We start from the raw sequence: 26,525 nt of genomic DNA, 5'->3' as shown, positions 1-26,525 counted from the left end.
GTCTTCAAGATAAAGTCCAAACATCTTAACCCTTATCAAGAGCCGTTAGGGCCTGGCTTCTGATTAGATTTTCAACCTCACCCCTGGTTAATCATTCTTTTTAGTCTTTTCTCTCTACCTACAATAGGGCTCAATAGGTACTAGAATGAATAAATCTCTCTGAGCCTCAATTTCCTCATCTATGAAGTAGAGACATTTGCTTATCTCGCAATTATGGAGATCAGAAATAATATGTATAATTTGCCTACCACAGCACTGGGTACATATTAGACAACTTAAAAAAAAAGATTTTATTTATTTATTCACGAGAGATACAGAGAGAGAGGCAGAGACACAGGCAGAGGGAGAAACAGGCTCCACACAGGGAACCTGACAAGGGACTCGATCCCGGCACTCCACGATCACGCCCTGGGCTGAAGGTGGTGCTAAACCACTGAACCATTGGGGCTGCCCAATATTAGACAACTTTAAAAAAAAAATATTTTTAAGTAATCTCTACACCCAACATGGGACTGAATTTGTAACCCTGAGATCAAGGGTCTCACACTCCCCTAGCATGGGGAAGGATAGAAGGAGGGGAGAAACAGACTGCTGAGCAGCTAGTCCAACTGAGCCACCGAGGTGCCCGGAATTATTTTTTTATTAATGGTAATTTTTATTTGTTAAAAACTACTAGTGGGACACCTGGGTGGCTCAGTGGTTGAGAATCTGCCTTCGGCCCAGGGCATGGTCCTGGAGTCCCAGGATCAAGTCCCACATCGGGCTCCCACGGAGGGCCTGCTGCTCCCTCTGCCTGTGTCTCTGCCTCTCTCTCTGTGTCTCTCATGAATAAATAAATAAAATCTTAAAAAAAAAAAAACTACCAGTATTCTAAGGAATAATGTTTAAACTAGAATAATGTAAAACAATAAATCTTAAACATTTTATAAACATTTACTTAATGGGAGGCACCTGGGGGGCTCAGTTAAGCATCTGCCTTTGGCTCAGGTCATGATCCCAGGGTCCTGGGATTCAGCCCCATGTCGGGTATCCTGCTCAGTGGGGAGTCTGCTTCTCCCTCTGCCACTCCCCCTGCTCGCTCTCTCTCTTTCTCTCTCTCTCTCTCACTCTCTCAAATAAGTAAAATCTTTAAACAAAACAAAACAAAAACATTTACTTAATGCTAAGGAAACTTGGTGAAAGAGGGAATATATTTTGCCAACATCTTATGAAAGTTTTCAAAACTGCAGAGAAGTGGGAAGAATTTTATAGTGAATATCTGTATGTCCCACCTTGGTTCTTCAATTAATATTTTATTATACATGTTTTGTCATGCATCTGCTCATTCCTCATCCATCCCTTTATCCACTCATCCATCAATGTATCTTATTTTTCTGATGTATTTTAAAATTAAATTGCAGATATCAGGACCCATCCCTCTACGTACTTTAGCATTAATGAGTCCAATAGTTGTTTAAAATTCCTTTTAAAAATATTGAAATGGGTAGCTCGGGTGGCTCAGCGGTTTAGCGCCTGCCTTCAGCCCAGGGCGTGATTCTGGAGACCCTGGATCGAGTCCCGCATTGGGCTGCCTGCATGGAGCCTGCTTCTCCCTCTGCCTGTGTCTCTGCCTCTCTCTCATTCTCTCTCACTTTCTCTCTCTCTGATGAATAAATAAAATCTTTAAAAAATAAAAATATTGTAATAAAATTTTCATACACTGAAACACACAAAACATTAAATGTACACCATTCAAAGAGTTTTTTCAAATGCACAAACCTGTGTAATCATAGCCTCTATCAAGATGCAGAATAATATCACTCTAGAAATTTCCCTCATGCCCCTCCTGTCAACCCCTGTCCCCACTTTCCTAAGAGCAAACACTGTTATGATTTTTTTTCTACCAAAGATCAGTTTTGCCTGTTCTAGAACTTCATATCAATGAAACCAGAGAGTACATACTACTTTACATCTGACTAATTTTGTTCAACATAGTATTTTTGATATGCATACATGTGCTTGAATGTATCAGAAGTTTGTTCTTTTTTATTGTCGAGTAATATCCCATTGTATGAGTATTCTACAGAAGTACCCATTTTTCTGTTGATGGAGACTTAGACTGTTTCCAATTTGGAACTGTTATGAATTAAGCTTTGTGCAGTGGCAGTATTGTAGCCAATGAGGTTTATCCGAGGCATGATTATTGCTAAATGAAACTATTATGAATCAAACTTCTACAAATATTCTTTTTGTTGTTACATAGCTTCATTTCTCTTGGATAAATACCTGGGAGTGGAATTGCTAAGGTGGTTAGCTTTTTTTGTTTTTTTTTTTTTGTTTTTGTTTTTTTTTGTTTTTTGTTTTTTGTTTTTTTTGGTGGTTAGCTTTTATATGAAACTTTTATAAGAAACTCTCAGACCTCCTCCCAAAGTGGTCATGGGAGCAGTTTTCAATATCTTAACTGAGTATAATCACAAACAACCAGATCTTGTTTTTCTATGGGCACTGAGCACAGAGCTGTATTTAAATACAGTATTTCATCTGGTTCTTACACCAAGCCTATGCGGCAGATATTACTATTCTCATTTTACATATGACATAATCGAGGCATAGAGAATGAAATTATCTGCCCAAGGCCCCACAGCTAGTCAGTGGCCCAGTGTCCATTTGGGTCTAAGCAAGTGGGAGTCAAACTCTTGCCTCATGCCTCCCAGTGTATAGTAGGAAAAAAAAAGAAAAGGAAATGGCTGTGTCTTTTCTCAGGAAATGAATTAACTTCCTAAGAACGAATATTAGTCATGGTAACCAGAAGATACTATGCTCATCAATAAACATGATGTAAAGGTAAATTCTCACCTATTATTTCGATGTGGTACCTATGGTGAACAGGGAGTTCCTTCGGTTATCTTCAAAGACACCCATCTCTCCCGCCCTGTGCAAAGCCATCTAGCTGTTCTCCAGAGTAAGGGAAGGGTTAAACTTCAGAGTCACTTCCATGGGCTGGTTAATAAAAGCACAATACCCCTTCTCTGTAATTAAGAAAGGAGCCCGGGGCTTTACTGGGGAGGTATAAAAGCTGCTGTGAGGTGGGGAGATGGAAAGCCGTTCCCTCCTGTGGTTTTTCTAAGCTATTAGAGCTCAGTCTCAGATCCAGACTTGGCTTTGGAATAAATATCTCTAGAGAATGCAAGGCAAGGAGGCAAGGAGGGGAACCAAGGGGAACACATGGCTTCTTTTGGGCTGAGAGCCCACCTATCATCTATATCCCAGCTTCCCTCTCTCATCTTTGAGAAGCTCACCAGAAGTTTCAAAAAAAAAAAAAAAAAAGAAAAAAGAAATAAATAAGTAAAGAAAGAAAGACAGAAAAGGAAAAGAAAAAGAAAAGAAAAGAAAAGAAGAGAAGAGAAAGAAAGGAGCTATAAATTGACACTATTGTTGGTAGGGATGGCTGGGAGTCCCTGCGTCTTCTGAAGGTGGGTATTAAGTTTGTACTTTTCATTCTGGCTCCCAGGCTAGTGAGCCTATGAGAAAGTTGGTAGAGTACATGGTAGTTGAGATCCCAAGGCTTTTCCTCATTATTTTCAATGGTCTGGTAAATACCAGAGTAATTCCTCTCTTTTTGGGTCATACATTAGCTACTTCCAAATGGTGTATTTGTCAGGATCAAGTCTGTACTCCCTAGGATGGAGAATGAGGACCCCCTCAGCCTCTGGCCTGGCCTCTCTCTCCAGCCTCCTAGCCTGCCACTCCTGCCTGAGCCGGAGAAATCATTTGCAGGCCCCCGCAGAGACCACATTTCCTGCCCATTCCCCTCCCATTTGTTTCAACACGAGTGCCTCTGTTTCTCTTTTCTCTCCAGAATTCCTGTTTGTCCTTCAAGGACACATTTCAGGGACACCTGGATAGCTCAGTTGGTTAAGCATTTGACTCTTGATTATGGCTCAGATCACGATCTCAGGGTCGTGAGATCGAGCCCCACGTGGGGCTCTATGCAGGGGTGTGGTGTCTGCTTGGAATTCTCTCCGCCCCTCCCCCCAGTCACAAATATGGTGAGTATTTGTTAACATACACATTGCACCTCCCAAAATCTTCTTTGGACTCTGATTTTTCTCCCTGGGCAGATATGTCTTATTCTATATTATATGTCTTGCCTAGCATATAACAAAAATTAATTATAATCTTTCCTAATAAGAAAACATATGGACAGAAAGTTTTTGAGTAAACAAATGCTTTATTTGAACCACCCTAAGAGCTCAATTACTTGCTTCCCTTGCTAATTTTATTTTGTGGTGGAAAAAAAAGCCAACAACACATTTTTGTCTTGCATGTGAAGATGACAGTTTTTACAAATATTGATACTGGCCAGTTGTCCTTTCTATCTTTTGAGTCCCTTGGGATGAGTTTCCTCCTCGTCAGTGGGTTTCTAGGTACCCTATTAGAAATATTTTTGGGAAGCATGGAGGGGTTTGGGACAGACGAGGTGCTTTCACAACTCTTGGTACTCCATCAATTTTAATGATAATCTGGATTTTTCTCCGGAAAAGTTTAGGGAAAAAAAAGTGATGTTTCTAACATTTCTCTCTTCTTCGTTTCTCCTTTTCCTAGGCACGAAGCATCCTTTAGCTAGATGCCTCCAGTTTTTTTTTTTTTTAAGATTTTATTTATTTATTCATGAGAGACACAGAGAGAGAGGCAGAGACATAGGCAGAGGGAGGAGCAGGATCCCTGTGGAGAGCCTGATGCAGGACTCGATCCCAGGACCCTGGGCTCATGACTTGAGCCAAAGGCAGATACTCAACCACTGAGCCACCCAGGTGCCCCTATGCCTCCAGTTTTGATCACAGCCCTGTGACAGGCACCCTGGGGACTCAAGGGCAAATGTCCTGTTTACTCATTGTTTTCTCCACTAAAGGAGTCCAGCCCTTGGTCTCCTCCCTCCCCTCCCAGGGAAGGGAATGGGATGACTCTGGAGCCACTCCTGTTAACAGGAAGAAATTGGGCGTTGCTGGGCCGAAAGCCAGGAACTTGAACTCTGCCTCTGAGTGGGATCTGAGGAGCTGGGGACCCTCAGAGCAGGGCTGGCGGCCAGCTCACACGGCATCTGGCTACCTGGGGGCAGAGAGAGTCCTCTGCTCCTGACAACAGGCAGTTTGTTCAGGGCTGCCTGCCCTGATTCCTCTCCTGCTGCTTTTTCTGTGTCCTTGAGCTCTTTGGTAACTCTACCTCTCACCAAAGTTTGCAATTTGCTCTAGACTTCAAAACCTCAGGCTTTGCCCCCCCCCCCCCCCCCCCCCCCCCCCCCCCGCCCTCCTCCTTTAGAGCTGCATTTCTCTGCAAGTTGAAAGCCGACAAAGAGGATCGAGTTTCCTCCACTGCTTTTCTTTTGGGCTCCTGGAGCTGAACTCTACAGACCTACATACCAGAGAGCCTCTCTATTTTATCCCATCACCATTTTGAAGATTTTCCCCAGCATTCTGATTTTAGGTTGATCTCTGACCTAGAAGCTGACAAAGGAGCCACTCTATTTTCAGGAACACTCATCTAAATAAAAAATTCATGCTAGGGCCCCGCTGATCTTCATTTGGGGTAGCCCTTGGGTTTCTCTGTTCTAACAACTGTTGTTTGTTGTTTATCGTTTTTTTCTCTTTTTTTTCTCATTTTCTTTTTTTGCCCCACAATCATGACATTTCTCCTGCTGCTTTTCTTTATCTTTCTGGCTTTTCTTTCCCATTTCTGTATGCTGCCTGTCCCTTAGTAGAATTTTCTTCCCTCTATGAAGTTTTGCCCTTTCCAGTCAACCTGCCTCCTTCCTCTCCCTTTTCTGGCCACTTCTCCGTTCCAGGGTTTAACCAGGAATCACTAGAGTTTCTAGGTTGCTGATTCAGAGATTAGGCTAATCTGTTTCTGTTCAGGGTTAGGCTCCTGCTCAAGCCTATTTCTTCACTTCATGTGTAATCTTCATTTGTCTTCGGCTGTTTTGCAGTGCTGTGTCGTTAATCTGTAACAATTAGCCACCCTCTTTCCAGACAGGGAGGCACCTTTTCTCATTTAAAGTCCTCAGTTCTTCAGATTTTTTCAGACAGATGGCTGCCCTAAAAATGGCAGATGAAAAATGAGGCACAGAAAAGTTATTATGAAAACCTTTTCCTTGAGTGTCTTCTGGGTCTAATGGTTCACGCCGGGTGTAATTTTGCAGCAAGAGCATTGGACTTAAGGTCAGATAAATTCCAGTTTTGCTACCTCTTGGCTGTGCCACCTTGGGCAAATCACTTACTTTCTCTGGGCTCTTAGTATTCTCTCTGGAAAAATGAGAACACTTTATGGGAGTATTGTAGAGGTGAACTGGATTAAGATAGGAGGTTAAACAAGCAGGGGTGATGTCCTGCTTCTTCTTTAAGTTCTTTGACGTGGAGGGATCATTACACATTGAGATTTGTTTGGGTCAGTTTATTTTATTTATTGATTGATTTATAGATTTTATTTATTTATTCATGAGAGACACAGAGAGGCAGAGACATAAGCAGAGGGAGAAGCAGGCTTCTTGCGTGGAGCCCAATGCGGGACTCCATCCCAGAACCCCAGGATCATGACCTGAGCTGAAGGCAGATGCTCCACCACTGAGCCACCCAGGCGCCCTGGGTTAGTTATTTTAGGTGGGTGTCAGGGAAAGCTCCAAGCTGGGAAAGATGCAGAGATCCTTGTGGTAACATTTGACTGAGACTGAGGGTATAAGAGGCAGGACATTTTGTCCAGAGAGAGTCTTAAGGAATACTGATTGCTTTGGAGTCATGCATCCAGTCTAGGCTCCTGTGGCCCCAGGGAGATGCTTTGGGAAGTGGAATCACAGCAAGGCGGTTTCAACATTTATTTCCCAGGCAAGCCAGAAGCCCGCTTAGAAAAAGCAGTGTGTGTGGGCCAAACCCAAAGCAGCCTGGGACGGTTCAGGCTGGCACCACCTCCTCTGGCTGTTTCTGAGGCCATCCAGAGGCCAGAGCCCAGGCAGATTGACTGGAAAGTAAAGAGCGGAGTGCGGAGTTTGGAACTTGTGCAGACAGACTGCTTGTAGAATAGAGAGGGCGGGAGGGAGGAAAAGAAGGAGGGCGTAGGGAGCTGAGGCCCCACCTTTCATTCCAGGAAGTGCACCGGCAGAGCAGGGATGAGTCACAGGCCCTGGCACTCAGCTTCCCAATAGGTGAGGGACTGGCTCTGGTCTCTGGGAAAACTCGGTGCTTGTTCTTACTGGAGTGGCCGTGGCAGGGTGCTGGAGCCATCGGTCTGCCCGGTCTGGTCTCTGGGGCCAGGGCTGGGTTCCCTCATGTATGGCAAGAGCACTTCGCGTGCTGGGCTGCTTCTCCTTGGCATACAGCTCACAGGTAAGGACAGGTGGGCGTCTCTCCGCGTGTCCTCCTTCACTGCTGACCCCACAAAGTTAGCTAATTATCTCAGAAGTTGCGAGAGTTTTGTGGGGGGAGCCTGAGCCATGGTGGCAGTTCACTCAGGTTTTGACTTTACTGAAACTGAAGTTGGTGGGTTGGTTTTGGAGAACTGATTTTGGACAAACAGGTTTAAGTGTGTTTCCGCTGCTAGTGATTCCGGCACAGAGAAGGCTTTCTAATCTCAGGTTACAAACTGTGTGTGTGTGTGTGTGTGTGTGTGTGTGTCTACTCTCAACTTCCCAATGCAGGCAGGACTTGGCACTTGGGTTTCTGTGTGCGGGTCTTCTCTGGGACTCGCAGCAACCCTGGGAAAGCTGAAAGAAGAAAGACCCTCCGGTAATTTTTGCAACTGCCCCAAAGTGCGCAAGCTCTAAATGCAAATATCGTGTTAAAAAAAAGAAAGCCACGTGGTATACAGGTTCCAGGGGTGCAAGCAGAAACTGTCTGGGGTCGATTAATTCAATTTCTGCAGAAGATGAGGAACAGTATGAAATCATAACCTAACCAGGACTCTTTCTGGAAAGCTTCTAGGGGACCATTATACACACACATACAACACATAATGCTTCATCTGAAAACATGTCTAATTCATGTTAGGATTGCTTTTGATTTTTTTTCAGTTGTTTGTTTCTGCTTTGAATTTTCTTTGCCGACGTTTATAGTTTGTTAGAACCGTTTGGGGTGGGTACCGTGAGGCGAGGGTATGGTGCTGTGGAGACAATGAGCTCACTAAGACGGCTCGCTGTTGTTATAGGCATGGCAAGGTCATGGTTGCATGTAAGTGGGAGTGTGCAGACTCAGGGTGAAGTAAGTTGGAGAACTGGGGCATCTCAGTTCAGTTTCGTGCCTCACTTAGACATCTATTTCAGCAGTGTCAGCAGAAATTCTCCTAATACACATCTTCCTTTTCTTTTCCTTTGCGACAGCCCTTTGGCCCATAGCGGCTGTGGAAATTTACACCTCCCAAGCGCTAGAGGCTGTCAACGGGACAGATGTTCGGTTAAAATGCACTTTCTCCAGCTTTGCCCCCGTGAGTGATGCTCTGACAGTGACCTGGAACTTCCGGCCTCGAGAGGGGGGGCCCGAGCAGTTTGTAAGTAGATTATCATCATTGGCCAGGGGACCCTTGGTTGGGAAGCAGGTCCTCCTCTCTTTGCCCTTCCTGTGCTCTTCTTGGCAACAAGTGCAGGGTGAAGCAGAGAAACAATTCTTGGGACAGAGACCAACAGAATGGAGAGGGTCGGTCAACGGGAAAGCGGGAGGTTCTTGGAGGAGAGTGCAGGTGGGGCAGTGAGGCTGGCCCCCTCCAGCTCAGCCTCCTTGCCCAGGTACTGAAGAAGACCTTTGGCCACTTCTCCCTTCCAGGTGTTCTACTACCATGTGGATCCCTTCAAACCCATGAGTGGGCGTTTCAAGGATCGGGTGGTCTGGGACGGGAACCCTGAGCGGTACGATGTCTCCATCATGCTGTGGAAGCTGCAATTTGATGACAATGGGACATATACCTGCCAGGTGAAGAATCCACCTGACGTTGATGGGCTGGTAGGGGAGATTCGGCTCAGCGTTGTGCACACTGGTAGGTCGTGCAGGGGAAAATGGTTTTGGGAAGCGTGAGAGCTTGTAGAACAGACGGGGTGATCTTTTGTGATGGCTGGAAGAGTAGAGAGCAGGGCTGGCCCTTCAGATCTGCGATCTACAGAGGGAGACTGAAGAGTCGTGGGGTAAAAAGAGAAAGGCTTTGTTTGGTTGTGGAAAGAAACAGAGAGTTAAGCAAACAGACCAAGGGAATCTGTTACAGAAATGGCATTGAGATTGTAAAAGGGAGAGGAAGCAGTTCTCTGATAAAAGGCTGACAATAGATCTGTTCATTCACTCATTTATTCACCAGATACTTGTTGAGTACCTACTCTGTGCCAGGCACTGTCCTGCGCTTGACCCGTACTAGCTCATTTTTTAAAAAAGTATTTTTTTATTTATTCACGAGAGACACAGAGAGGCAGAGACACAGGCAGAGGGAGAAGCAGGCTCCATGCAGGGAGCCTGATGTGGGACTCGATCCTGGGACTTCAGAATCACATCCTGGGCCAAAGGCAGGCACTAAACCTCTGAGCCACCCAGGAATCCCCCATACTAGCTCATTTAATTCACACAACCACCCTAGGCGACAGATACTGATAATGACAGCTATCATTTATTGAGAACTTCCTACATGCCGGTGGCTTTGCATTTGTTATTTAATCTTTATATAGCACATCAGTTTATGGTGCACTTAGGAAGCTGAGGCTCATAGAGATTAAATCACTTGTCCAAATTCATGGAGCTGATACATGGAATCATTTAGAACTCAAAACCAAGCATTTTTCTTTTCTTTCTTTCTTTTTTTTTTTTTTAAAGATTTTATTTATTTATTCATGAGACACACATAGAGAGAGAGAAAGAGAGAGGCAGAGACACAGGCAGAGGGAGAAGCAGGCTCCATGCAGGGAGCCTGACGCGGGACTTGATCCCAGGTTTCCAGGATCAGGCCCTGGGCTGCAGGCAGCACTAAACCGCTGAGCCACCCAGGCTGCCCAAACCCAAGCATTTTGACTTCAAAACTGTACTCTAAATGAGTGCACCCTATTGTTTGCAGTCCTGTAGAGGCAAACCTGGAAACTGTGCCAGGTAACAAAGATCCAAGGCCATAAAACTTCAGAGTTGTAAATCTGGGTTTGAGTTGCTGTTATTGTTTACCAACTGTCAATAAATCTTTTTCTTCTCTCCTTATAGTGAGAATAATATAGCGAGGATTACGGTGAGCATAAAATGAGATAATGAATGCAAAAATTCCCCAAACTCTGACTTGCACTGAAAAAAAAGTTCTTAATATATATATAATATATTATATATATTTAGATTTGAAAGATTTTTATTTATTTATTCATGAGAGACACACAGGGAAGCAGAGACATAGGCAGAGGGAGAAGCAGGCTCCTTGCAGGGAGCCTGACTCAGGACTCAATCCCCAGACCCCGGGATCACGACCTGGGCCAAAGGCAGACGCTCAACTGCTCAGCCACCCAGGCATCCCATAATAGTTACCATGTATTGAGTGTTTATCTTATGTAGGCACAGCATAGAACAATTTACACAATTTTTTTTAGTTTATTTATTTTAGTGATCTCTACACACAATGTAGTGCTTGAACCCATAACCCTGAGATCAAGAGTTGTGTGCTCTTCTGATTGAGCCAGGCAGGTGCCCCAGGAATAGTTTTCTTTCTTTCTTTTTCCTTTCTTCTTTTTTTTAGATTTTTATTTATTTATTCTTGAGAGACAAAGAGAAAGAGGCAGAGACATAGGCAGATGGAGAAGAAAGCTTCCCCCAGGGAGCCTGAGCAGGACTCCATCCCAGGCCCTGGGATCACGACCTGAGCTGAAGGCAAGCACTCAACCACTGAGCCAGTTAGGTGCCCCAGGAGTAGTTTTCTTAATAAGAAGTTAAGAAATGGATATTTTTACTCCTATTTAATAACTTGAGGAAACTGAGGCTCAAATAAGTTAATTACCCCAAATCATACAGCTAGTAAATGGAGGACCTGGTATTTTAACCTCTCTCTGGTGTGTGCTCTTAACCAACACATTATGTTACTGCCCAAAATGCATAAGCTATAAAGTGATAGATTTCCTCCTTTCATTCCTAGTATCATCCTTCGGGGCCCCATCAAGAGGGCTCTGTAACCCTGGAGAAGTCATTTGAGTACCGAGGGAAGTAATGGAATGTCCTTGGACCTCAGTGTCTGAATTCATCTGCATCTAACCTGCATGAACGGGTTAGACAAGAACACACGGTTTTTAGATGGACTGTGATCACTACTCTGAGAATCTAATGAAAGCCAGGGCTCTGCTTCCCACAAAAATAAACACTCACAATATGATATGGGGGGGTTTGTGGGCTTGTGGCTCCCCTCTCTCCCCGTCGTTCTTCACAGACTCCAGGCTGGGAACCCCTGGGCTAGACATTTTCTAATGTCTTTTCTGGCTCTGAGAGTTTACTGGAGTTTATTTATTTAATTTTTAAAAGAATTTATTTATTTATTTACTTATTTATTTATTTGAGAGAGAGAGCATGAGAAGGGGAGAGAGCACAGAGGAAAAAGGGGAAGCAGATGCCCTCAGTTCCCGCTGAGCAGGGACTTGGGGTTCGATCCCAGGACCCCAAGATCATGATCTGAGCTGAAGGCAGATGCTTAACTGACTAAGCTGCCCAGGCGCCCTGAGCTTAACTGATGTTTAAATCAGAAATCGAACTAAAAGACAGGAGACCCAGGGATCTTTCCCTCTGTGCTCCTTCTTGCATCGTTTTATCTATTAGACTATGGTTACTGATTTCCTTGCCTATCTTCCCAGTGGGCATGAGTTCCTTGGAGGTAATGTCTTTTTTGGCTTTGCAATTATCAAGATGTCTGAACATACTAGGCCCTTAATAAGTTGGATAATGACCGACCGAATGCCAGAGGTGAGAGGGAATCCAGGAGAAACAGTTTGGGTGCTGGATTTGATTAGCTCAGCAATAAACTTACCCCCCTAGGTGGTTCCACTGGCTCAGAGGTTCTCAAAGTTTTAGCCTATGTCAGAATAACTTGGAGGACCTGTTAAAACAGATTTTCTGGGCCCTACCTGGAATTCAGGAGGTGCCTGATAATTTGCATTTCAAAGTTTTTAAGAGTGCTGCTGTTACTTCTGGGATCACAGTTTGAGAACCACTAAAGTAGTCTGCATGGCTTTCTTATTGCTACTAGAATTCACAAGGTAATACAGCAGGAGAAAGGAAGATTCCATTTAATGATGAAAATACATCTTTATCTCTTTAGATTTTATCATGTTCCTTCTCTTTTTAGAAACATGAGATTCCCTTTTTCTCCTTACAGTCCGCTTCTCTGAGATCTACTTCCTGGCTCTGGCCATTGGCTCTGCCTGTGCACTGATGGTCATAATAGTAATCGTGGTGGTCCTCGTCCAGCATTTTCGGAAGAAGCGATGGGCTGAAAGAGCTCATAAAGTGGTGGAGATAAGACCGTAAGGCTGGGCAGTTCTGAAAAGTCTTTTAATGCTCTTTTATCATGACTTTTGGTATTTTACACTTGAGCTAAAAGATTTTGGAACAGATGTTCTTCCCTCTGAGTAAGTCTTGGGAAAGAATTCAAATTCACAGGATGGATAAATTAGGGTGTGATTTAGTAACTTTACAAAAGCTTTCTTAATTTTATAGAAGATTTCATTGTAGGCTTTATTATGAAGGATTTAATGTTATCAGAATCTGATTATGTAAAGCTTTTCTAGGATATTGCTTACTTCTATTTTTTTTAAAAGATTTTATTTATTCATGAAGACAGAGAGAGAGAGATAGAGAGAGGCAGAGACACAGGCAGAGGGAGAAGCAGGCTCTGTGCAGGGAGCCCAACGTGGGACTCGATCCCGGGTTTCCAGGATCACACCCCAGGCTGAAGGTGGCACTAAACCGCTGAGCCACTCGGGCCGCCCAAGACATTGCTTATTTCTAATGTAAAGTGTACATTTGTAAGAACCCCTGGGCAGTCAGCATGGGCACTATGGAAAGTCAGCCATGCTGATAGAAGGTGCTCAATAAATATTTTTTTGAGATGAAATTTACCTACTATAAACACTCACTTTTTTTTTTTAAGATTTTATTTATTCATGAGAGACACACTATTTTTTAAGATTTTATTTATTCATGAGAGAGAGAGGCGAGACACAGGCAGAGGGAGAAGCAGGCTTCCTGAAAGGAGTCTGATGCAGGACTTGAGCCGACCCTGGGTTCACACCCTGAGCTGAAGGCAGAAGCTCAACCACTGAGCCACCCAGGCGTCCCTAACATTCACCTTCTTAATATTCACAAAGTTGTGTAATTATCATCCACTAATTCCAGAATTTTCGTCATCCCTAAAAGAAACTCCATTCCCTTAGCCATCACCATTGTCCCCTTCCACCTGCCCCTGACAACTACTAATCTACATTCTGTCTCTATAGATTTTCCTATTGTTCAAAGGCGAGGAGAACTTAAGTGCCCCCGAAATGAGAAGGCATTTTGAAGCTGAAAAACAAAGCAGGCAACTCCATACGGAATACACAGAGTTTAATGTTGAGTGACTTACTGACAGGGAGGGTCAGGAGAATTGCCACCTGGACAACTAGTCTACACAGCTAGTCTTCTCAGAAGTCCCACGTTTAGTTTGCTGGTTTTAAAGGAGCGGGATGTGTGGGGAGTGTTCTCATACACGTGAGTGATCGCTAAAGTTTAGCAGACCTTCTGGCACCATCTGTGCCTCTGCAGAAAACTGATATCTGCACCAGTATCTTAATAGGCCCACTGAAATCAGGAATAGACTCGCTGGGCATTCTGGTGTTTGGAATGTGAGTGTGGAGTTTGTACATTCATCTTTTACATTATATCTTATACATTACTCTAGAACTTGTAGCCCTGAAGAGGTCATTAAGCACACTACAAGAAGAGGGTGGGTCAAAGAGGCAGCCAGTGTGGCCAGCATTCCTATACTTATTCTGGACATTTCATATAAATCATACAGTGTGGCCTTTTATGTCTACTTCTTTGACTTAGTAGAATATTTTCAAAGTTCATCCATGTAGAGCATATGGTAGTAGTACTGCATTCTTTTTTATGGCGGTATAATATTCCATGGCACATACATACCACATTTTGTTTATCCATTCAATTGACGGACACTTAGATTTTCTCTACTTTTTGGCCAGTATGACTAATGCTGCTATGAACATTTATTTATAAATTTTTGTATAGACATATATATATTTTTAAGATTTTATTTATTTGAGAGAGAGAGAGAATAGAGGGAGAAGCAGACTCCCTGCTGAGTAGGGAGCTCAACGTGGGGCTCAGTCCCAGGACCCCAAGATCGTGACCTGAATAGAAGGCAGATGCCCAACTCACTGAGCCCCTAAGATATTTGTTTTTAATTCTCCTGGTATATACCTAGGAGTGGAATTGTTGGAAGACATGGTAACTCTCTGTTTACCTTTTTGAGGGATTGCCAGACTGTTGTAAAAGACAGCTACATCATTCTATACTTCCATCACCAATGTATGAGCTTCCAATTTGTCCATATCCTTGACAACACTTGTCTGATCTTTTGATTATAGCCACCTAGTGGGTGTGGAGTTATATGTCACTGAGGTTTTGATTTGCATTTTCCTAATGACTAATGATGCTAAAAATCTTTCTATGTGTTTATTGGTCATTTGCATATCTTATTTGGAGATCTATCTATTCAAATGTTTTGCCCATTTAAAAGTTGGGTTGTTTTTGTGGGTTGCCTTTTCACTTTCTTCATGTTCCTTGAAGCACAGAACTTTTTAATTTTGATGAAGTCCAATTCATCTATTTTTTCTTTTGTTGCTTCTGCTATTGGTGTCATATCTAAGAAATCATTGCTTAATCCAAAGCCATGGAGATTTGTGCTTGCTTTCTTCTCAGAGTTTTACAGTTTTAACTCTTATGGTAGGTCTTTGATTCATTTTGAGTTAATTTTTGTATATGGAGTGAAGTAGGAGTCTAAATTCATTCTTTTGCATTTTTCCAGTTGTCCCAGCACCATTTGTTTCTTTTCCTCAAGAAATATTTACTGAAGTAAATACAATTGATTTTATGGAGCCGAATAAACCCAATTCCGACTTTAGAGTTTGACTACAAAGGAATAAAGATGACTTTTAGGTCAACACAAAACTTTTTTTTTTTTTTTTTTTCTGAATAAGGAATGGAATTAGGGTCTGGATACTAATGATAAACTAAGGTGTCTTCTTTAAATCCTTCAAGTTTCCAAATTGTATTCCCGTCTAAAAGTATTCTGAAGAATGTAGAAGTTCAGATACCCAGGGTCATGTGGAGGCATGTGTATTATTAGATAGATGGCACTAGTGGTTTAGCTCTCTGTGAACTTGGATCCATTCCCAGATACATGTAACGCTTCTCAAAATGGGGTGGGGGGATACATTCCCCAAAGTTTTCTAAGATTTGCCTCCCTTGCTTCTTGTTATTTTCACCTGAAGTTGGTTTCTGCTTCTTTGTTACAGAAAAGAAGAGGAAAGGCTTAACCAAGAAAAAAAGGTCTCTGTCTATTTAGAAGACATAGACTAACATTCTTACATGGTGAGGCTCATAGATGGTTGATTTCTTTCCTTAGCTTTCTTGTCTGGTCCATCTCTAAGGTGGATTTCCCAGATTTTAGGACTGTTTGGTGTTTTCTACACGAAATTAGAGAAGCTGGGTCAGGGAGATAAAAGTCTTCTATTAGTGTTATGGACAGTTCCTCTTTTTTGTTTTGTGCAAAGAATGAGGCAGTTAGACCCTGCTGCCATTGAAGATGGGAGAATTCTAAGATTATTTGAGGCCTTGTGGTTATGCTTACCATAACCGAGAATAATAAATTCACTTTCAGCATGTAAATAAATCTTTATTTTTTTAAATGAAAGAAGTAATATCTACTTGTTTTGTTTTAAAACAATCATGGCATCAAGAGAATGACTCAACAGATATGTCTGACATTAAGAAAGAACTTTTATACTACTTGGGATTCATTTCTACTCCTTTCATTGAGTTATTGGAACCATGAATCTATTTTTAGTAGTGTGTAGTTTTTTTTCCAGTTTTCAGGTTTATTATGCTTAATAGGTAGGATGATTTAATTTTTGTATCATCAGAATGTTTTCTATTCTCTGAAGTAGGTCCACTATTATTTGCAAAGAGAGTCACATTTTTGGAGGCTAAAGCTTCAGGGAAAGGCCTCAAGAATTTATAAAATAGAATATGGAGAGAAATGATTATATTGTAAACCCAGAAGAATTTGGTATCAGAGAGATTTTACCAAGGGCTATTGTCTTTTTATTTTTTTATTTTATTTTATTTTTATTTTTTATTTTTATTTTTATTTTTTTTCTATTGTCTTTTTAAAACCAAGCAGATCCTCTAACAAGTTAGGGTCATAGAAAATGAAGATGGAACTGAAAATAAATTTAAGAAATTAACACAATCAAGTGCAATATGACTAGATGTCCTCCCTGGATGGATACTAATTTGAACAAACGAGTTGTAAAAAAATTTGAGGGGGGACAAGTGGGAGTCTTGAATATGAAAATTTTGAATATGGATAATATTAGGGAATTACTGTTCATTTCTATTAGGTATAATAAAGGTATTGTGGTTACAGAGGAAAGTGACCCTATTTTAAACATACATTTATATATAATATTAATTTATTACACGTAAATTTGTATATGTATTCATTTATATATAACAAATTAAAGGCCAAATAAATATATGGCAAATAATATCAAAATGCTTTAAAATCAGGTGATGGGTGATTTCTATACACTCTTTTCTATTTTTCTGTGTGCTTGATTTTGTTTATAATAAAAGGAGGGAGAAGGAGAGGGAGAGAGACAGAGAAAGAGAAGGCATGCATGGGTATGAGTGAGCTGTGGATCATCCCAGTGTCCATGCAAGGCAGAGGCTATGGATTAAGGACACTGACACTGAGAACTATGTAATAAAGATCAGGAAACATCTTTTAAAAGTTAATTGAAGAGGAGAACAAGTACATTAAAAATATTTTCTTTCATAGTGGAGAACATATCTAATAATATATATGTAATTCATAATTCCAGGTACCTCTATGCACTCTTCCCAAATGCATTATCCATTTAAATTTTTGTATTTCAGGAGGCCGAAGATTCCCAAGAACAAGAACCCTAGGATAAGCTGAAGTTGATGGAAGCTTTTCTTTGGCTTTTCCAGTTGTGACCTGTCTTCCAACCAGCTCTGCTGCAGTACATAACCATGTAGATAAGCAACATCTCTCTGGAACTGGCATAGGGCCCTCTTGAGTAGATACCAACAAACTCACACACAGCCCATTACTAAGGTTTTATTTAATTTCAGAGAGCAAATATTTTTTTAAATGCTCATTTTTAGCTGTTTATACTAAGAAGTTACATTTTTGCCCTTAAACACTCCTTGTGGATTATTAATTGTATACACATACAGTGGTATCAAATAGATGAAAGCCATCTTGTCTGTCATGACATTTCCTTTAGAGTAACACTCCTGCTAAGGTTAATGTGTTTACTCTTTCCTTCTCACTCTCAATTAGAGGGTGAACTAATTCAGCTGTTTTTGATTGATTAACAGAAAATCTTAAACTGTTAAAGAACAGTTTAATTTTTTATGGCTGTCCTTAGGTATGGGGCACATCTTGTTTTATTGAATTTCTTTCAGTATCCTAGATGACATTTGTTTTTTTGTATTATTGATCCAAGTTTTACAATAGCACAAATCTAAATCATAAAGTAGTTAAAGTAGTTAGAAAAGTTTACATAAATGCTCGTAGGTTGACAAATGCCACTTTAGGACGAATCACTTGTTACCTTTTTCACTGTGTTGTGAAAACTGACGGTGCAGGTCTTTCATGAGCAGTGGATACTGTTTAGCTTACTACTCAGCTATCTATAACAACAGAGCAAAATCTTTGCTCACTTGCAGACTGGAGTCATTAAGCAGTTACATGTAAGGATTCTGAAATAGTATATTACGACTATAAAAATTTAGGGCTGGTGAAAAAAATCAACCCTAAATGTTAATTTTGTACAGTATTATATAAAGCTCTGAGAACTGGATGAGATTATTTATTTTTTCCCTTTATTTTATTTTTGCTTTTATTTACTTGCTTACTTTGTGGGAGGGAGGATTTGGTATGGGACAAAGAAATAGCAAAACTAACAATATGAAACCAACTCTATTCATTTTTTCCCTTATACTAGTAGAGAAAGCAAACTTTGTAAGTGGGCTATGGAAAGAAGAGTCCTTTTTAAAAGTGTTTAGTCTCCCAGCGTCCTTCCAAACTTAAGGTATAGTAGCATTTATTAAAAAAATAGAAAACATCTGAAAGTTTAGTTGCCCACCCCTCACCCCATCTTTATGGTCTCATATTTTCAGTTTTCACTGACTGGGCCAAAGATGCTCTTTCTCTTAACAAACTGGAATTTTGAAATAGGTCACCTGTATTTAAAGATGCTGAACCTTGACATATTTTTGAGTATTTTAAAAATAATGGGTACAATTTACATATGAACCTTGATTTTGAATTCATTCCATACTTGTCTCATTTTGTCTTACAATAAAAAGTAGTTTTAATACTTAGTTTTGAAACTAAAAATTAGATTTAAGGTCTATATTATCTTTAACTCACATTTTCTATTTTTCTCCATAATTCAACTTTTGAAATAACAGTATTTTTTCAAACAAATGGCCTGGATGATGTTCCATAGTGTAATGACTAAGTAATTAAAAACTCATGGAAAGTCTTTGCAGCAAAACTTGTAGCTTGTTTCTTGGTTAAATATTCAGGGGTTAATATGACCCTGTTGTTCAGTGTCTTCTTCCATTTTTTTTTTTTTAAGACTTTACTTATTTATTCATGAGAGACACAGGCCGAGGGAGAGAGAAGTAGAGACACACGCAGAGGGAGAAGCAGGCTCCATGCAGGGAGCCCGACGTGGGACTCGATCCCAGGTCTCCGGGATCAGGCCCTGGGCTGAAGGTGGCGCTAAACCGCTGAGCCACCCGGGCTGCCGCAGTATCTTCTTCCTAAAAAGAAGTTTTGTATTGTAATTTATTTTTTATTGTGCTTTAAATACATATGTAAATAACCTTTAGTAATAAAGAATCATCAGTTATATAATTTGCTTATATACAAATCTACAGATTATACAAAGCAAGTATCAAAAATCAGATGGTCAAATATTTTACCTTTCCTTGAGAATTTTCTTATAGGGAGCCTAGAAGTCAATAGTGGATAAAATTCGTTTATTCTGGATAAATAAATGTGTATGGATTTCCACAGAATTCTACATTGACTTGGATAACTGGGAATTGGGTATGACAAACTATTTAGTTTGGGAACTCTTTTGAAAGAAGAGTATCATCTATTCTGTTTGGTACTCTTTTGTTACCTTCTTAATAGAGAAAAATGACTAGCTTTCAAGTCTGGTAATGGAACGGGAATTGAAAAATAAAAGCGTATTAAACTTTCCCCAAAGCCGAAGCTTGCTTTTGTTCCCCTCTTGTTTTCATCAAATACACACAGATTCCAAGAGGATCGGTTGACTAACGATTGGAGCAGGGTACCACCCCATCTCTTATTTTTTTTCACCCCATCTTTTTTAGAAGAATGGGACAGCCTCTCTTCATGTCACTTCCAGCATTATGAAAACAGGAGTTGCTCACTTTTCCCACCCAAAGATACCCAAATCCAGTTCCTTTTCCCTCTATTTTTGTGTTGTAGTCATTTCATCATCGTCACCGTGAGCAGCAGTTTAATAAACACTCAACTGGGGGATCCCTGGGTGGCGCAGCGGTTTGGCGCCTGCCTTTGGCCCAGGGCGCGATCCTGGAGACCCGGGATCGAATCCCATATCAGGCTCCCGATGCATGGAGCCTGCTTCTCCCTCTGCCTGTGTCTCTGCCTCTCTCTCTCTCTCTCTGACTATCATAAGTAAATAAATAAAAATTAAAAAAAAAAAAACATTAAATAAACACTCAACTGATGCAGGTCCTGAGTCGGATGCTGCGACAGTTACACGCACCACGAACCAAAGACACTTGAGCTACACATTCGTCAGGAAGGCCCAATACATCTTTATCTATCGGCTGATCCTGTATGATCTAGGTCTTTTCTAGCTCTAAATTTATAGGAACCTATTTTGAATCAGTTCAAATAAAATAATCTGTAGGGAGTAAAAAAAAAAAAAAAGACTTATGAGGAGTAGGAAGATCAAGACTATTTAGTACCACTGAATTCCAGACAAATAAATTGTAATTTTTTACAAAGTCTGTGGCCTACTTCATTGTCAAGCAAAAGAGAATAATTAACTCTTACTCGGGACTCAGAGCACCTTTCAAGGTGTGGCTCTGGAAAGATGCCACGTTCCTATGGCAACTACGAATCGCCATTTTAAGTGTTCTCGCGGCCTCCCGCCCTGACGTCACTTCCGGTATCACCTGTGTGGTTACCGGGAGCCGTAAACAAGGTGTGCAAGCATCCAGAGAACTGTCGGGATGCAGCAGAGCGGAGCGGCTGGAGGCCGTGGCTGCGCTCTGCTCCCACTGCTGGGCGTCCTGTTCTTCCAGGGTGAGAGCTCCGGCTGGCGCCCCCCACTTCCGGTCGGGGGGTTAGGGAAGATGGTCGGTTTTCCGGTTCCGGTGGGGGGGGTCTCAGGAAAGCCCCCACATTGCTCCTCGCAGTGCCGGAAGTGGGAGGGGGCGTGCGCCTCTTGTATTCGCCACCCGCTGAGTGGGCAGCTTGTCCGTGCTTTCCTGAGCCCTGGGCTCGACCACCTTGCGTGGCTCACGTGTATTCTGGCGATGGCTCCACCCGATGGAACCACGGAGGCCTCCGGCTTTGGGGGCACCCTGTGCTATCTTGTGATGGGTTATCAGCGCTTGACGCTGCTGTGGTTTTGTGGTCTGTGTGTCCTGAATAGGAAGGGGCAGTTCTAGTGTTCAGGAGTTTGGCTCAGTAATTTTGGGAGGGAAAATCATGACTGTTGGTACTTTTAATTTTTTGTAGGTGATTGCCAGAGCCTTGAAAGTGAAATATTTATTAGTCACAGAAAGGATGTGCTGTGATTTCGTTCCAAGAGGCACATTTTGTTGGGGGGAAAAGCAACTGGTGTAGCATTTTATTTTATTTTATTGTTAAAGATTTTATTTATTCATGAGAGACACAGAGACATAGGCAGAGGGAGAAGCAGGCTCCCTGCGGGGAACCCAGTGCTGGGCTCCATCCCCGGATGGGGGATAACCACTGAGCCACCTAGGTGTCCCTAATGTAGCGTTTTAATAACATTTTTATAATACAAGAAAGGGCGTATCAATGTTAAAAATTTTAATCTATTAAGTAATATCAGAAGTACAGTATTCACGCTATGGTATAATCAGAATTAGGATAAATTTTGCTTTTATGCAATTTTCAAATTGCACTAAAGTCCAACCTAATTACCTTTCATTTTGGAGTGCAATTATTTCCTGGATTTGTGTGTGTGTGTGTGTGTGTGTGTTATCAGGAAATCATATGTTAGTAGAACTTGGATTGTTGAAACTTCGTAAAGTTTCCCGTGGGTAAGTGGGAATTTCTGAAGGGGGTCTTTATCGTGAAATCTTCAGTTCTAAATCTTAGCAGGTAATGCCAAGAAGTTTATATTTATTTGATGACTAATATTCATGTTGCTGGCACACTCCCTGATCCCTCCCAGCACTTTGTGTCATCACAAGTGTCCAGTTTTTCAGCTAAATTCTTTTGCAATATAATATTTAGGCTGACCTACTATCACTCTAAATAATCCCAGTTTCATTTGTCTCTCTCCCTCTCTCCCACGCAAATATTCAGATATTGTCCTACTGAGGGAAAAACCCTAGAAACGATGGGTGGTTTATTTTTTATTTTTTTAAAGATTTTATTTATTTATTCATGAGAAACAGATAGAGAGGCAGAGACACAGGCAGAGGGCAAAGCAGGCTCCATGCAGGGAGTCGGACGTGGGACTCGATCCCCGGTTTCCAGGATCATGCCCTGGGCTGAAGGCGGCGCTAAACTGCTGGGCCATCCAGGCTGCCCGGATGAGTGGTTTCTTAAACTTGATGTCATTTCATATTGAGAAGTATCCATCAAATACTCCATATCAAATAATTCAAACTTAAAAGTTTGTTTTATGGTCCATATAAACTCGAATTGACTTATCTTTTGTCTTAAAAAAAAATAACAGCTTTATTGAGATACAGTTCACGTGCTATACAATTTATCCATTTGAAAGGTACAGTTGGGATGCCTGGGTGGCTCAGCCTTTGAGCCTCTGCCTTCATTTGGGCTCCGGGGCGTGATCCTGGAGTTCCTGGATCAAGTCCCACTTTGGGCTCCCTGCAGGGAGCTTGCTTCTCCCTCTGCCTGTGTCTCTTCCTCTCTCTGTCTCTCTCATGAATAAACAAATAAATAAATCTTTAAAAAATAAAAGATACAATTGAGTGGTTTTTAGTATATTCACAGACTTGTGCATCACCACCATAATCAGTTTTAAAATATTTTCATCATCCCAAAGAAAAACTTCATACACATCAACAGTCACTCCCTATTCCTCCCTTCCCTCAGCCTCTGGCAGACACCAGTCTACTTTCTATTGCTATGGCTTGCCTGTTCTGGACATTTCACATAAATGGAATCATATACATTCCTTTGTGGCTAGTTTCTTTCACTTTGTATGTTTTCAAGGTTCAACGTTTTAAAAAATCCGTTAGCCAATAGACTTTGGTCTCATATCAGTGTTTATTTGCTTTTCCTCTTCAAAGATAGGGCCCATTAAATGATTAGCTTGTTTGAATTCTCCAAGTTATAAACACGGTCCTGTTATATCAGTTGTCATAGCATGTGGAAACAATAAATTAGCTTAGAGTTCTTACACTTTTCTCCATTTAAGTGTGTACTTTTATGAACCAAATATTGACAGATTTGTATTTCGGGAAATTGGTTGTACAAAACTGGGAGTTTTTTCACATTTTTTTCATTCCTTCGTGTATAAAATTAATGTGTGTTTAAATGTGGTTTTCTTGGTTCCTCCCAAATTAAAAAAATTGTTAATTATTATGAGTATATATATATTGGCTATTTTGACCTGGCAAGAATGATTTTTTTACTCAGGAGAAAATTTAAATCTCCCTAAGCACATTAGGCCTAGGATGAAAATTTCTTTTTTCTTTTTTTAAGATTTTATTTTATTTATTTGAGAGAGAGCACACAAGTAGTGGGGAGGGACAGAGGGAGAGGGAGAATCAGACTCCCCACTGAGCAGAGAGCCTGATGAGGGGCTCAATCCCAGGACCCTTGAGATCATGACTCAGAGCCAAAGGCTGCCACTTAACTGACTAACCTACCCAAGCACCCCTAGGTTGAAAATTTCTAAATGAATGTAACAGTGGATTAGTAATTTTTTTCTTACTTTTTGAGTGGATTAGACAAATTATTTTACATCTGTTTATCATAAAACACTTTTAATTTCCGTATTTATATATATATGTATATAAATGCACATATCATAATTAGCTTAATGCATTTTTAGAAACAACACGCCTGGGTAGCCAGCACCCAAATCAAGATATAGAATGTCACTGGTACTCCAGAAATCTTCCTTCTATTTTCTTTCAGTTATTATCCTTTCTCTCCCAAGGGGAACCAACGTCCTGACATATAGATTAGTTTAGTTCATCCATGGCTCTTACTTTTCTCTATACACTTAAGACTCACTTACTTAGTATTTAGATTTCAGCAAAATGACTTTACATATTGATAACTTTATGGGAGAATCATGCTTGTGAATATGGAATTCAAATATATTAACAAGAAGTTAGTTGGTAGGTAGATTTATTAATGGTGTACTTACTATAATTCAGTAACCAAAATTTGCTGAGAACTTGTAGTTTTTAAGCTTATTTTGCAATAATTTTTGTTCCATAAAAAGGAAACTTTGATGGTTTCATTCAGTTGAATATTACTGAGCATTCACAGTGTGCTAGGCTCTGTTTTGATGAGCTCAGGGTCTATTGGAGAAGACCGACAAGTCATCAGGTAATTTTAGAATCTGGTACTAAGAGAAGAATGTGGGAGCACAGAAGAGGTGCCCTTAATCTGCCATGAGGGTACAGGGAAGACTTCCTGGATGTGCCACCAAAGGTAAATCTTGAAAGAAAATGGAGAATGAGTAAAATTCCAGATGTAGAAAGGAACATGAACGAGGCATAGAGGCATTAAATAACTTTCCAAACAAATTTTCTGAAACTTAAAATTTGAGTGGGTTAACTTAAATCACATGTGGAGTTTGTATGTGTGTGTGTAACAGAGTTGGCTGGAGAGACATTATGAGATTCCTACTTAGAACTGTAACCCATATATTTTTCTTTGCTCTAAACCAGGGTTGGCAAACTTTTGTAAGAGGCTAGAGAATAAATATTTTATTTTTTATTTTTATTTTTCTACCTGATATTAAGGTTTGTTATATAGCTACAGTAGTCCAAGAACTGTGGTACTTATACAGAACTGGACCCATAAATCGGTGAACAGAATAGTGAACCCAGAAGCAGGTCCACACAAATATGTTCAATTGATTTTTATTTTTTAAATATTTTATTTAATAGAACATGAGCAGGAGAGCAAGAGAGAGAGCAATTGGGAGTGGGGGAGGGGCAGAGATAGAGGGAGAAGCAGACTCCCACCTGCGCAGGGAACCCGATGCCAGGGTCAATCCCAAGACCCTGGGATTATGACCTGAGCTGAAGGCAGATGTTTAACCAACTGAGCCATCCAGGCATCCTGAGAATAAATATTTTAGGCTTTGTGAACCATATGGTCACTGTTGCAACTACTTATAAGGTTCTGTGTATCACAAAAGCAGCTATAGACAATTTATAAATATATAAATATGGCTATGTTCTAATAAAACTTCATTTACAAAGAGACATTGTAGGCTACATTTGGCCCATGGGCCATAGTTTGCTGACCTTTACCCTACGCCAACTAACCATTGATATTATCTCTCAGCTATCTCAAAGGCATATTAAACATATCCAAAATCAAGCTTATGTTCTTTCCTATCAAGCCTGGTACTTCCTATCAAGCCTGGTCTTTCCTATGTCAGTGAATGGTATCACCAAGTCAGAAACCTGGGAGTCATCCTTGACATCTCTGTTTCCCTAACATTCCACAGCTAAGCTAACACCAATTCTTGCTGATTTTAATCTGTAGGTATTGTCTTCCTGGTTCTTTCCATGTCTACTACCACCAACTCAGTTCAAGCTTTCTTTATTTCTCATTTGACTATTTTAGTAGCCTTCTAAGTAATCTTATCTTTACTCTTGACTTCTCCTGCATGTCTTCCCTCGAGTGATCTTTTAAAAATGAAAACCCCATCATGTCTCTTCTCCTTCAGTCCTATGTTTAAGTATTTTCCATGGCTTTCCATTACTGTAAGAATAAGGACCCAAGTGTCTGAGGCTCTGCATGATCTGCTTCCTGCTTACCTCCTAGCCACACCTTTCTCTTATGCTATTTGTGTTGGAGCCATACCGCCTTCCTTTTGGTTCCTTGGCTGACTGTGCTCCTTCCTGGCCCAGGACCTTTGCATATGTTGTATTCTCTGCCTGGAATGCTCTCCATCTCCTCACCTTGTTACCTTTTCTTCAGAGCCCAACTCAAAAAGTAACTTTTTCAGTGAAGCTTTCATTAGTCACTCCTTGCTTCTTTACCATAACTGGTGCAGTTCTCATAATCACTCTTTTTGTCTTTGCTTCATGGTACTTATCAGATTTTGTAATTATACATTTGTCTTTATGATTATTTGATTAATGTGTTGAACTTTTGCTTTATTTTAAGCTCCAAAATAGGGTGTGTATTTATTTTGCTCACATTTAATTCCAGGCTCAGAGGGTGGCACAAACCAGATCCTCAGTAACTATATGTTTGAAGAATGAGTGAATGAATAAGAGTATTGTCATGAAAGCCTTGGGATAGAGAAGGTCTAGGAGCAAGGAGTCACTGTATCAGAGAGATCAGTAAAATCAGAATAGAAAAATACCTATTGGAGTTTTTATCCCTTGGATTTTGTAGTTTTAAGACATGATGCCGGGATCCCTGGGTGGCGCAGCGGTTTGGCGCCTGCCTTTGGCCCAGGGCACGATCCTGGAGTCCTGGGATCGAATCCCACATCGGGCTCCCGGTGCATGAAGCCTGCTTCTCCCTCTGCCTGTGTCTCTGCCTCTCTCTCTCTCTGTGTGTGACTATCATAAATAAATAAAATTTAAAAAAAAAAAAAAAGACATGATGCCCTTTACCAGAAATGGTAGTGGACTCTGTATTGTACAATAGCAGTCCACAAGTGGATGGGAAGGGAGGAAGTGCAGGCATACCCTGCTCTTTCACAAACCTGGCTTAGAAAGGAAAAAAAAGACAGTAGTTGGGGTAACATGTAGTATTTTGGGGTTAAG

At 41.0% G+C, this 26,525-nt stretch overlaps 2 protein-coding genes, 1 long non-coding RNA gene and 1 pseudogene across 4 annotated transcripts in view; 3 read left to right on the top strand and 1 right to left on the bottom strand.

The window, feature by feature from the left end:
* The first annotated feature begins 2,128 nt into the window (after positions 1 to 2,128).
* On the top strand, positions 2,129 to 2,244 carry LOC140631337 (U4 spliceosomal RNA; annotated as a pseudogene).
* Positions 2,245 to 7,062: 4,818 nt separating this feature from the next.
* On the top strand, positions 7,063 to 19,533 carry MPZL2 (myelin protein zero like 2). Of its 2 annotated transcripts, XM_072822218.1 has the most exons (6): positions 7,073 to 7,352; positions 8,342 to 8,508; positions 8,781 to 8,991; positions 12,325 to 12,472; positions 15,521 to 15,596; positions 17,166 to 19,533. In XM_072822218.1, the coding sequence occupies exons 1-5, from the start codon at positions 7,295 to 7,297 to the stop codon at positions 15,582 to 15,584; spliced, it is 648 nt and encodes a 215-aa protein (XP_072678319.1). In that variant the 5' UTR covers positions 7,073 to 7,294; the 3' UTR covers positions 15,585 to 15,596; positions 17,166 to 19,533. The 2 variants fall into 2 exon arrangements, with proteins under 2 accessions (XP_072678320.1, XP_072678319.1); XM_072822219.1 differs by lacking the exon at positions 15,521 to 15,596 and having other exon boundaries at positions 7,063 to 7,352.
* Positions 18,825 to 20,945, bottom strand: LOC140631056 (uncharacterized). The gene is made up of 2 exons (XR_012028731.1): positions 20,380 to 20,945; positions 18,825 to 19,088 (listed from the first exon to the last, which is right to left on the bottom strand). It is a non-coding gene; the product is annotated as an uncharacterized lncRNA (long non-coding RNA).
* Positions 20,473 to 26,525, top strand: part of MPZL3 (myelin protein zero like 3) — a 24,257-nt gene continuing 18,204 nt past the window's right edge. The window contains exon 1 of the mRNA XM_072822217.1: positions 20,473 to 20,631. Within this exon, the coding sequence (XP_072678318.1) occupies positions 20,559 to 20,631 (73 nt within the window). The 5' untranslated portion in view covers positions 20,473 to 20,558. The remainder of the gene's footprint in view (positions 20,632 to 26,525) is intronic.

The sequence above is a fragment of the Canis lupus genome, chromosome 3, assembly GCF_048164855.1.
Source record: "Canis lupus baileyi chromosome 3, mCanLup2.hap1, whole genome shotgun sequence".
NCBI classification, from domain to species: Eukaryota; Metazoa; Chordata; class Mammalia; order Carnivora; family Canidae; genus Canis; species Canis lupus.
Note: the sequence above shows the minus strand (reverse complement) of the source record. Positions and strands in the feature narration are given on the sequence as shown.

Excerpts from the sequence above, each read along its gene's own strand:
- MPZL2 (XM_072822218.1), top strand. The coding sequence starts at position 7,295 with ATGTATGGCAAGAGCACTTCGCGTGCTGGGCTGCTTCTCCTTGGCATA. Across the intron at positions 7,353-8,341 it reads CCTTGGCATACAGCTCACAG|CCCTTTGGCCCATAGCGGCT; the intron begins GTAAGGACAGGT and ends CCTTTGCGACAG. Across the intron at positions 12,473-15,520 it reads AAAGTGGTGGAGATAAGACC|AAAAGAAGAGGAAAGGCTTA; the intron begins GTAAGGCTGGGC and ends TCTTTGTTACAG.